Raw genomic sequence first — 10,981 nt, forward strand, 5'->3', positions numbered from 1 at the left:
GGAAAGGAAAGTAAAAAGGAGATTGAAAAGAAAGCGGGAAAAAAATAAAGGTAAAAGGACAGATACATACATTTGCTGACATACTTCGATTTGTAGGCCGAGTTCACGAGAATGAGGGGCCGCGATAGTCGTAGCTAAGAATTTCAGGGAAGAGCTCGATAAAAGGGTCGTCGTTGTGGGCGTGATGACTCGCTCCAAGCGCAAACCCGAGAGCAGCCTCAACCTGAAAGAAAATAGCTCTGTTCTTTCTGACTACGGACCCAACTAAGGGGACGAGTGGAGAAGCCGCGTAGCATAGGAGGCCAATTCGCTCTGTGCGAAGCCGTTGCTGTATGCTTTTTGGACCAGTGTGCGAACTGATTACTTCCTGAAGTGCGTCTGCAGGCGTGCCTACCTGACTACGTCCCGTAACGGAAATAATTGGCGCTTCCATCGTAAAAGAGAGGCTGACGAGAGGGCTTCACCAGGAACATCCCCTAGACTGCCCAGACGGTCCTGAGGACTTGTCCAGCTTACACGTAACTGGATCCAGATTTAGAACGGAGTCCAACCAGTCGAAGTGATCCGGAGGCGAAGATAAGGCCAAGACCTGTAAAATCCCTGACGGGAAGATACCTAGGAGACGCGCTGCCGATGGCACACAAGACGGACCTGAAGGGAGGGAATTCGTATCATGGATCGTGAGCTTGCCATAAAGGGGAGTCGTCCGGATGCAATCCCATACAAGCTGAGCCAAAAAGGCTGGACGCTGGGAGTTGCTTGCATTTGCTGGCATCTTGGTTTACACGCCGGAAGATGAAAATGAAGGCCGTGACAGCACGCAGCTGAGGATTCAGAGGAGGAAACTCGATAGGTTCAGGAAAGAAACCCGGAGGAGGAAGACGGGTGAATCTCTTCAAGGGCGGGGGATGGAAGCCTAGGTATAATTATGTAAAAGGATTAGCGAAGAGAGAAAGGAGAAGAGTGTAGCGGCACACAACGTGCAGCCATACCGTTGCGCCATATTCCTAGAAAAGGGTACAAATGATTCAGTCCAACAGATTGATCACTGGCTGCACTATGAAGCTGTAACAACTGGCACCTGTCGCCGGGCGTTGCCGACCCGACCAGCCGTGCCGTTACAGGCTCTCTCCCATCTTCGAGCTAACGGTGGGGCCAAGCACCCCGTCACCAGGTGTCCGACCGTCTCTCGCCCCTCTCCACATTCGCAGTCAGGCGTCAGAACCCCTGAACTCTCCGTTTGAACAGGAAGCCCTGAAGGCCTATGGCCCCGGTTAGAATCTGGACCAACAGTGGACTTTTGGCTCTGCTTAGGCCATCGTGTCTCTGTAGGGTCTTGTCTTGGAATAGGGTCTCCTGCTGATGGTCGAGTCGTCTGCCGGCCTCGCCGTCGCCCACCATCTCGTTCATTGTGCCACCTCTCTCCAGACCTCCTCTGTTACCTTTTTCGTGTCGGCAGTCCCTCCCGTCCAGACTGCAATTGTGTAGGCGGCTTGTTCTACGTGGGCTCCTGCGGCTCGAAGACTCGCGGTCGGCCCCTGTTGTCCGTTTTTGGTTGAGCCTTCGGTATATCCTGCCGCAGGCCGCGGACAATGCTCCCTGCAGTCTTCTTTCCTCCTTGCCCGTCGGTTAGAGTGAGACTTCTCTTAATAGATAGTTAAGGGTAAGTAGTCCTATTAAAGGAATAGATAAGTTATTGCTCCAGTACTTACCTCGCAAATCATATAATCTAGGTAAAGTAGCCTAGCTCTAAACACGCAGCTAATTAATTCTATAGCGTTACTACTTAGCATTTAAGTCTATATAAGTATATAGGGCTCGTTGTAGAGGCGGAGCAAATAAGAGCTTGTTTCCCAGTTAGTTAACTACTCTATTCTTAGGCATTGAATCCGCATCTAACCAGACCCGTCAAGAAATCCCGAGCAAGACCACAAGTCCGCTGGACCCGGCCAGCCTAAGGGAAGAGAAGCATTGCATTGGCATATCTATCGACCCATAACGTACACGTACCCTATCCTTGTGTTCGTGTGTAGAAATCCGCCCAATTGCGCCCCTATCTAACAATGCTTTGTGTCCCCAGTCTCCCGTATATACTCTCTATCCCCAAGTATGCAAAGCAATTCGGCGAAACCCAAGCTCGATAACGTGGCACAATGTGAAAGACCAATAAACCCGTACATAGCACCTGACACACAATGCTCCCCCACCCAAGTGTTCTTCCATTCCCAACAGCTCCCGAACTTAGCCCCAAATCTGCCCGGCTAGTCACAAGCTATACGGCGGCGGCAGCTCATCGGGCCGAACGCTCCCGTCGGACCCAGCACCAGCAGTAGCAGCGGGTGCCGTCGCCGTCATCCATCCCGCCGCCTTGGCCATCATTTTGGGGAAGTACTGCTGGACAAATGACTCCCTGCTTTTCGGTTAGCCTAAACTAAACAGCACAGGAGTGTTAGTAAAGCATAGTACTCACGTATAATAGCTATGCTGCGCTCCATGTGGTCCAACAAGGTTATGCGCGAGCTCATGAGCCACAACAACCCACCACCACGTCGTGGCCTCAACCCTCGCCTGTCCGCCACCCGTCCCTTGCTGAATCCGCCCATAATGCAGCTGTTCCCAGAACCGCAGATTGCAAAACAAACTCCCATTGCTATTGAACGCAATCGTGCCGCCCTTCTCGTCATAGAAGATGTGCAGCGCCCGCTCGCCGAGGCCATACACTTGCCCGACATCCCTTAGCAGCTCCTCAAACCGCGCGATGCTGTCCACGCGGGACGAGATGAACGCCGCGTGGTTGGCAACCAGCACGTCCTTGGCCAGGAACACGCGCATGCCGCGGGGCGCTTCGGCCGCAAAGACGATGTTTTGCGCCGGCGCGCTGTCGCAGTAGGTTCTCTGTTCCTTGACCTCGGTCTGCTGCGGCGGGGCAAATAGGGTGGACGAGTCGTGCGGCCGGGTTGATTTGATGGCGTTGAGGAGGTTTTGGTGGATCGTGGCTGGCGACGTGACGCGGCCGTCGTCGTCTTTACCGCCTGGCTGAGGGGGTTTGATTTGGGATTGGGGAGGGAGGAGGAACTTGTTGAGTTCGGAATGAGAGTCAGAGGCGGACTGAGAGTGGTCATCGCCTGTGTCGAAACCCAAGCGCCTGGAAAGGGTTGACAAGAGCCCGCCGCCCCGTCTCGGAGGCAAGGCCGGAATTGCATGGTCGGGGGATTCGTCAAAGCTTCCTGGCATGCGGTCGCGGACTCGCTCTGGGGTCACGGGGTCCTGCCTCTGAATCTGCGTCGTCCATTCCTTCTCGCGTTCTTGGATCGCCCTTTGCTCTGCTTCGAGAGCCTTGCGCCGCTCCTCCTCGGCCAGACGGGCTTCAGCCGCCTTAGCTCTGAGAATCCGATCTACGTTGTACCCACGGGCTCGTAGGTCAAGCAGGCCGAGCTTCAGGAAGGGCTCAAAGAAGAAGTAGGCGTGTTGGTTGGGGCGGTTCAGTAAGAGCTGGCAAATGGCTTGGCCGACTTGGTACATATCGGGTTTGCCCTCGGCGGCGGCGACATACAGTGTCCACCCGTTCGCGGTACTGGAACTAGCCGCAGATCGCTTCTCCTGGTGAGACTTGGCGTGGCCCCTGAGCGACCGCCGCAGGCTTAGCGACGAGACCGACAACACTTGCAAGTTCTTCTCGAGCCATCTTGTGTCGTGCTTAATGGCGTCCCGCTTGTCCTTGGAGTATTCGTGCAGGAACAGCTTCGAGCGCTCGAGGACATGCTTCCGCAGCCACTCGGCGCCGTCTTGATTCCTTGTGCGGGGGCCCACCTGCAAATCCTCTTTGACCTTGCTGCCCAAACCCCTGGACCCAAGCAAAGAGTAGAAGGCCTCGAGAGTGTCGTCCTCGGGAGCACATAGCAGGGCTTCCTTGAACAAACGGTAGCTTATGTAATCGTCAAGGATCACAATTTCCTCAGCGGCAGCGAGTTGATAATGTTTAATAGGGTTCTCGTCATCGAGGGAGTCCGAATCCTTGCCCATGCTGGACGACGACAGTTCGCGGAAGCCCAGCAGCCAGCTGGATGTTGTCATTTTCTTGAGCAGCTCCTTGTCCCTTTTCAGCAAGCCCCAGTCCTCAAAAACGGACTTGAGCAGGTTCAGGTACTTCTCCGGACTCTGGAGGGTACTCAACAACCGAGCCGGCTCACTGCAGGCCATCTGGGCGATCTCGTGCTTGGTGGGCTCGCTCTTGGCACCGCACTTGAAGAGGAACGTGTTCGCATCGGCGCCAAAGTCGACAAAGTCAAATATGTCCTTGTACGTCGAGGAACTTCCCAGGTAACATTGAGACGGCCGGATGTGGGCCACATGGTCGCCACCCTTCTCCCTCAGCACTGGGACAATCGCGGCATCTCTCAGCTTGACCAGACTGTTGTGTCCCAAGTCTCCAATACGAGTACTCAGGTACTGAAATAGGGTAATCGCCATGCCGCGATCTTGGGGTGGCTTCGCAATGAGCCTCTCCACACATCCCGTTATGGGAGGATCGCGAGCAACACCAAACTTGAGAGCATGCTGGTGTAAATCTCTCCTGAGTATGTTGTATCCAAGAACGGCTGCTCTCTCATTCGTGTAGCAGGCCGATGGGCGAACTAGCTGCTTTTCTTTGCCTTCAATGGGCAGAATGCATTGGTCAGTGGTCGACAAGTCGTAGGACGCGTACCCGTTGAGATGGTGGTTGGCAACGAAGTATGACATGGCCTGTGTCCGAAGGTTGTCATCTGGAGAAGCCATCATATTCACCAGCTCTGGAACAGATGGGTATGGTCGCAGTCCGAGACCATAGAGGAAGCGAGCCTCTGCGCTGGTAGTTCTGAAACTACCCGGCGGACCTGGCCATTGGAGGATTAGGAGTCCCAATGCCCGCAGAGAGTCTTTGGGCTCGTAGAGCTCAGAAATCCTGTACAATCGTGTGGTGCCCTTCGTAGGCTCCATCCCGCGCGGACCGGCCTCTGCGGGACAAAGGGGCGATTCCCGAAGCTTCTTCATGTCGGCAGCGGGTATGTCGTCTTTGACCGAGGTGAGGTACTTAATCAACTCCATATGGCTCCATTTGGCATGCGCACCATCGCCGGCCGCGGGAGACGGACTCAATAACCGGGTGAAGATGGTCTCGAGGTCGACAGTCTTCCTAACACCGAGAGCGGACAGGAATCTCTCCTTCAAATTACCCTCAACGATCGGTAGGTCGTCAAACAATTTGACAGACGGAAAAAAGGATTCGCCAGGCTTCCTCATGCCCGCCTTGGTGGGCATAACTGTGATGTTCTGTAATGCCGACACAACCGAGCTTTTGGAGCTTGGGCTCAGATTGTCCCAATTTTTGGAGAGAACAGTCAAGACCTGGTGGGCAAACTTGTCCGACTTTGTAAGATTCTGCTCGTCAGCCTTGCTGGGGCCTGATTCAATCAGGAATCTGAGCCACGGAACGATAGTCAAAGGCTCCCAGCCAAGAGCTTGCAGCCGGGCCTCCGGAATGTTCGCGGTAAATGCAATGGACAGAGTAGTGGGCGGTATCGGGAGCGTTGCTGGAATCTTGTTATTGAGATAGTTTTTGACCGCCCCTAGCGCGATGATATCGCCCGAACCACCGCCATCAGTGTCAGAGATGGTAGCTACGGCAACATCCAAAAGTCGCTGGACGCCTGGGCGGTCAAGCTCTCCGTCGAAAGCCCCTTTCGTGATCCACTGAAGAAAATGGTTCAGCTGGTCCTTGTCTAATGCCTTCGCCCCGAGTTCTGTCCGACAAAATCAGTCAGTTCTTGGCTATTAGGCGTGACTCTGGGGTAATTCGGGAGCAAAAATGCTGCTTTGGGAACAAGGTGACTCCCGTGGACTCCCGAGACACTCTCGAAAGGGACAAAAGGAGCACGAAGTTGACGTACCTTGGCAGATGTCATCCACCGTGATGTCTTTGATCAAGCCAAAATCAATCAACCGCTTGATGAAGGGATCCTCGCTCATCTCCCTCAAAACCACGGGAATACCTCCAACGAACTTGGCTATCTCATCGGACGAGGTGCGGACTTTCGTTGACTGGAGAACGCCCTTAGAGGAGAAAACCTCAATGGATGCGCGTTTGTAGGCCGTCCAGAACGCCTCCTCGATAATTTGCGCCACATTCCCATTCGGAGTCGAATCCAAAAAGGTATAGGTCTTCAAGATGTGCAAGGCCTCGGGAATGCATTTCTGCACCTCAACCGGCGAGACGGCCTGTCCTTTCTTCCCGCAGGCCTCGGACAACCTCCTGAGCTTGTCGTTCAGACCTGCCATTTCGTGTGCAAATGCAAGCCGGGACATGATGCCCGCTGCGCGCAGCAACTCCATGTTCCAGGAGCGCACCCAGCGAGCGTTGAGATCAATGGCTTCACGCTCAACCGTCGGGATAACCGAGGGGGCAGAGACGTGCATTCCGGCACCAGTGGTCTGCGTGGTCGGGAAACCAATAAAGATGCGGCCTCCCGGCTTTTTGCTAGGTAGGACTGAGGCGAATACGTCCGCAACTTTCAGCACCTGGCTCAACGAGGCCTCCTCTGAAGCGACTGTCTCGTCATACGACGATGTGAGGATGGAGATTTTGGTGGTTTTTGGAGGGGGCTTCTTGGTTGCCCGCTCCAATTCGGCAGCGAAGGAAGATGAGACGCGGGTGGCTATCTGGGCTGAAGTCACCCGAAGAAAATGGACCGAAGTTGACGTCGCCGTAAGATCCTCCGCGATTGCTTCTTGGATGGCCTTCTCTTCCTTCGCCGCTTTGGCTCGAGGTCCAGATTGCGACGAGCCCGATGTGAGCCGCGAGAAGAAGTTCTTCAAGGAAGGCAGCTCCGAAGAATAGTAGGACTCGCTAGACTTGGTGGCCGATGTTGTCGACTGGGGTTTCCAGCCGATGACGTTCATGAAGGTGGCGTCTATTTGCGTGCTGGTACGGTCTGCCGCAGCAAGCTTCATAAGACCATCCTTGGTCCTAGTTTCCAAGTCTCGCGGAATATCTAGGCTCAGGCTGGGCGAGGACTTCTTTTGTAGACTCAAAATCTTCCAGTCATCGATCCAGAACTCGATGCTCTGCAGGGCGACAAAGGTCAAGCTGGTAGCCAGGAACTGGCTCACGGAGAGCAGGTTTGGTAGCGGTGTAGAAGTGCTCCTATAGTCGAGCACGAACGTTGTGTCGGGGCTCCCTTGCCCTGGTGGGAGAGTGGCCTTCCTGTACCAAAAATGTTAGCCGTGATATTTCCTCTTTTGAATGTCCGTGGAGGTTTTGGGAGCGAATGCGCTGTCTCGGGAGCTATGAGACAAGCATGAATGGGTATAAACAGTCCATACACCCAAGAAAATATCGTTGTACCTTGTAAACAGGGCGTTCCCTTTCCAATAGAAAGCCATGGCCTCGTTTCCGGAACTGACGAAGGGCTCCTCGCAGTCGGCGAAGACGCTGTAGAAGCCCACACCAAACGCACCGATCTTCGTCTCGTCTGGATTCCCCTCGGCGATCTTCTTCAACCTTCCCCAGTCGGTTGAAGTGAACGGCTGTCCGTTGTTGCTCACGTGGAGTGACCGCAAGGTATGATGGGATATGACATGTTTAATGAGCTCTGACTGATTGACGGTCGTCGGAAGGGGAGTTTGTGTCGATGGTGTGGTTTCGAACTTGACTTTAACTGTTGTCGCCTGCGCGTCGGCGGCGTTCTGGATGAGCTCTCGAAGCGTCGTCCACTCTCCTGAGTATCGTGCAAGCACCTTGTCGATAAGCGCGCGGGTGTCGACTGTTACCGCTTCCTCGTCCTCACCGCTCATGGCGGCAGCGCGAAGACGCGCGTAATCCATAATGACTAGTGGCGGACACGATGGTGAGCTCGGTATGCGTGGGATGTTCTGGAAGACGGGTCGGGGAAAGGGTTCGATGGTCAAATCTGGGAGATGGGATCGATCGGCGGTTGCGAATAGAGGTCGTTTAGTAGAGAAACTCGAAAGGGTCTGAAATGAGAGGAATCATAAAGAGGAACGAAGGCGGAAGTGTTTCGGAAAGGTCGAGCCTGGCGTAGAACCCTGAGGGTTAGAAGGCTGCAGTTGTGACGTTGGCGAGCTGCAACACTGTCAGCCTTACTCTTCGTTAATGTTGACTTATCTTATCGCCCATGATGTTACTCAGATGGGCGGGGCTGCTGAGTGGCAGCGACAACAGATGTCTGCCGTGGGGATCAGAACCCACAAACAAGGCTGTATGGTGGAATATCCGTACCTGCGCCTCTGTCTAGCTTACAACATGTAGGCGCCATGCTGCAAGCGAGTCGGGAGTAGTCGCATCCGAGATTTTTGATTTAGCATGCATGTGGCACTCTCAACCTTGACATACACTTGCACACGTTGACGAATATAACTTAGCACGCAAGATCGTACTGCTTGCCCCGACTACCCCTATATGTCCCGCTCATAATACCTATTCCTGCTCCTGTTTCGCCGCCTATCATGGTTCTCAGGCCGTGAATCTGTGTTCCGGCTCCGGCTGCGACTCTCGTTGGCCCTCCGCTCGTGTCCGTATTTGCGGCTGCGGCTGCGTTCTCGATCATCCTCTCGCTCCCCTCCTCGTCGACTGCAGCCATGGACAGGGCTGCGGCTCCTCCTTCTCTGGTCTATGTCATTCCCATCATCATCTCGGTCGCCCCGCCTCCGCTGCCTACTCCGACTCCGACTGCGATCCCGATGCCGATACCTATCTGTGTCGCGGTCTCTGCTCCTTTGCCTCCTCCTGTGCCTGCGATCTTGGTCTTTGTGCCGATCCGATTCCTTGTGTCGGCCTCTTCGTGATTCTGACCCCCTAGTCTCTTTCGAGTTCCTGTCGTCTTCGGTGTCGCGGTTCGGCACCTTTGACCCTTCCACTGGCATAGCATTGGCTCCTGACGCGTCGCGGGGTTTAATGGGCAGGCCCAGTGCCCGAGCTATGGCTTCTTCCTCGGCTTCTTTGATCTTGCGGATCTCCTCTCGGCGCTCACGGGCTTGTTTCTCTTCCTCTGTCTCGTTTAAATCCGCCGCGGTTGGCTCTGCCTTGGCGTACCAATTCAAGTCGCGCCCTTTAGCCCAGCGCCCCACGGGCGCTTTTAGACTGTGGCCCAAGTAGTTCTCGCGGTACTGAGATGTCGCAACATCATCCCAGCTGAAGTTGACACCGCCGCGAGAACCCGTTTTGCGGACGGTCGAGAGTAGGTCCATAGTAGCGCTTAGCGTTGAGTAGTATAGAAAAGCCCAACAAAGGGTGATATTTAGTATATTGGATATAACCTGCGTCGTGAATTGATGAATTCGAGGCGAAGTTGATGGCAGTCTCAGTATCAAGTTGCCTAACATAACCCATAATAAGATTGCATGCTCAGTTGCACAACGGCCCCACCATCCCCACGATGTGGGGCCGAAACATTAACAGGGGCCTTCAATTGCTCCTGGTTTCTCAAGGCTTGCACCAATTCCAGCTACGTCTCTGCACAAATCACCGCCCGACAGACACAATCACGAGGACTTTTGGGCCGGGCATAATAGCCTGCAACGACGCGTTACTCGACAACTTAAAGCTACACGATCAATAATGGCCGCGAACCCAGCACCGAACGCGGGTCCGCCGCTGGACGAGATTCAATGGCGCGCGCCGCCCGACTTCGAGATGGGCATACACAGCAACAGTGTGCTCTACTACTTCGCTCAGTCACCATTCTTCGACAGGACGTCCAACAATGAAGTCCTGTTTCAGCAGGGGCTGAACAATCCCAACATGACACAATACCTGGCGACCCGCGAGCTCTTCGAAGGCCGCCTCAAGACCATGTCGGGGCTCGAATTCATTGTTGCTCAGGAACCCGCCGAGACAGGGCCTGGAGCAGGGACCGGCGTGTGGGTTATCAACAAGCAGACCCGGCGCAAGCGACAGCCCCAAGATGAGATCATTGTGCATGCGACATACTTCGTCGTCGGGGAAAACATCTACATGGCGCCTAACCTAGCGGACATCATCAGCTCGAGACTTGTTCGCTCCCACCCTCCTCCCTTGTCACCGTCATAGCAGCACGCTAATCCCCTTCCTGCAACAGGCTTCCATCTCCTCCTCAATAGCCAATATCCTACCCACCTCTGCAGGCGTTCAATCCTGGTCACCCGCTCTCGGCCGAACCTATCAACCCCCCACCGCGACATACTCCACAGCCACCACCAAGCAGCGCGAAGCAACCCCGCTCCCAGAAAACACTACGGGCACCAGCAGACCCGCCCCAACCACCACCCTGCCGAGCTCCCGCCTCCTCGAAGAAGCCCTGGGAATCCACCACCAGTTCGGCTCGCACAACCTGAATGAGAACCCCATCACCGGCAAGCCAGGCGAGTTCCAGCTAGCCTCGACCGGCCGCAAGGGCGTCAACCTGTCTGCTTCAGCCGCCGCCAACGCCAAGAAGGCCTCGCTGATCCCGGCCCTGCCGATTATCAACACCAAGTTGGGAGGGGCAGAGAACCCGCTGGCCCCGACGGGCAAGCCGACGGGCAAGGAGACCAAGAGCCCCAAAACGCCGGGGGGCGGGAACATGCAGAAGGCGAGGAAGAGAAAGGGCAGTAAGGCCGCTGTGACGCCGCAGTAGGCCCGTGCTTGGTGTTCTTATACGCAGTTCAACTACGCGCGAAATGGAGGAGGGCTAGGGGAGGGCTAGGGGACTGGTGGCGGGCGTTCCTGAAAAATGAAAAGGGCAGCTGTTGAATGGCTGCCTGGATGGGATGGGGTTGGTATTGATAGACGTTGTGGTTGTGTTTGTGTCCTTTTCGAATCATCAATGATACCCCGGAATATCTGCTAGCACATGGCGTTTAAGGGGTCAGCAATTTGGATATATAACGGACAGATTTGGTGCATTGTGTGATGTTGGGCTCTTAACCGCATCACTATGCACAACTCTCATCTACCTGAACGAGTTTG

The 10,981-nt window shown here is 54.8% G+C and overlaps 3 protein-coding genes across 3 annotated transcripts; 1 reads left to right on the plus strand and 2 right to left on the minus strand.

Annotated features, from left to right (window-relative positions):
* Window positions 1-1,959: 1,959 nt before the first annotated feature.
* Window positions 1,960-8,093, minus strand: N657DRAFT_612172 (uncharacterized protein). Its single transcript, XM_062790381.1, has 4 exons — window positions 7,382-8,093; window positions 5,928-7,240; window positions 2,471-5,780; window positions 1,960-2,410 (listed from the first exon to the last, which is right to left on the minus strand). Exons 1-4 carry the CDS (start codon window positions 7,858-7,860, stop codon window positions 2,266-2,268), a joined length of 5,247 nt encoding a protein of 1,748 aa, XP_062651275.1. The 5' UTR covers window positions 7,861-8,093; the 3' UTR covers window positions 1,960-2,265.
* A 358-nt stretch (window positions 8,094-8,451) lies between these two features.
* On the minus strand, window positions 8,452-9,243 carry N657DRAFT_631310 (uncharacterized protein; the record flags this gene model as incomplete). The annotated part of the gene is made up of 1 exon (XM_062791047.1): window positions 8,452-9,243. The coding sequence occupies one exon, from the start codon at window positions 9,241-9,243 to the stop codon at window positions 8,452-8,454; it is 792 nt and encodes a 263-aa protein (XP_062651276.1).
* A 247-nt stretch (window positions 9,244-9,490) lies between these two features.
* N657DRAFT_612175 (MED6-domain-containing protein) lies at window positions 9,491-10,649 on the plus strand (the record flags this gene model as incomplete). The annotated part of the gene is made up of 2 exons (XM_062790382.1): window positions 9,491-10,048; window positions 10,113-10,649. The coding sequence occupies exons 1-2, from the start codon at window positions 9,614-9,616 to the stop codon at window positions 10,647-10,649; spliced, it is 972 nt and encodes a 323-aa protein (XP_062651277.1). The 5' UTR covers window positions 9,491-9,613.
* Window positions 10,650-10,981: the final 332 nt, after the last annotated feature.

Source organism: Parathielavia appendiculata (genome assembly GCF_033297405.1).
Source record: "Parathielavia appendiculata strain CBS 731.68 unplaced genomic scaffold N657scaffold_2, whole genome shotgun sequence".
Classification (NCBI taxonomy): Eukaryota; Fungi; Ascomycota; class Sordariomycetes; order Sordariales; family Chaetomiaceae; genus Parathielavia; species Parathielavia appendiculata.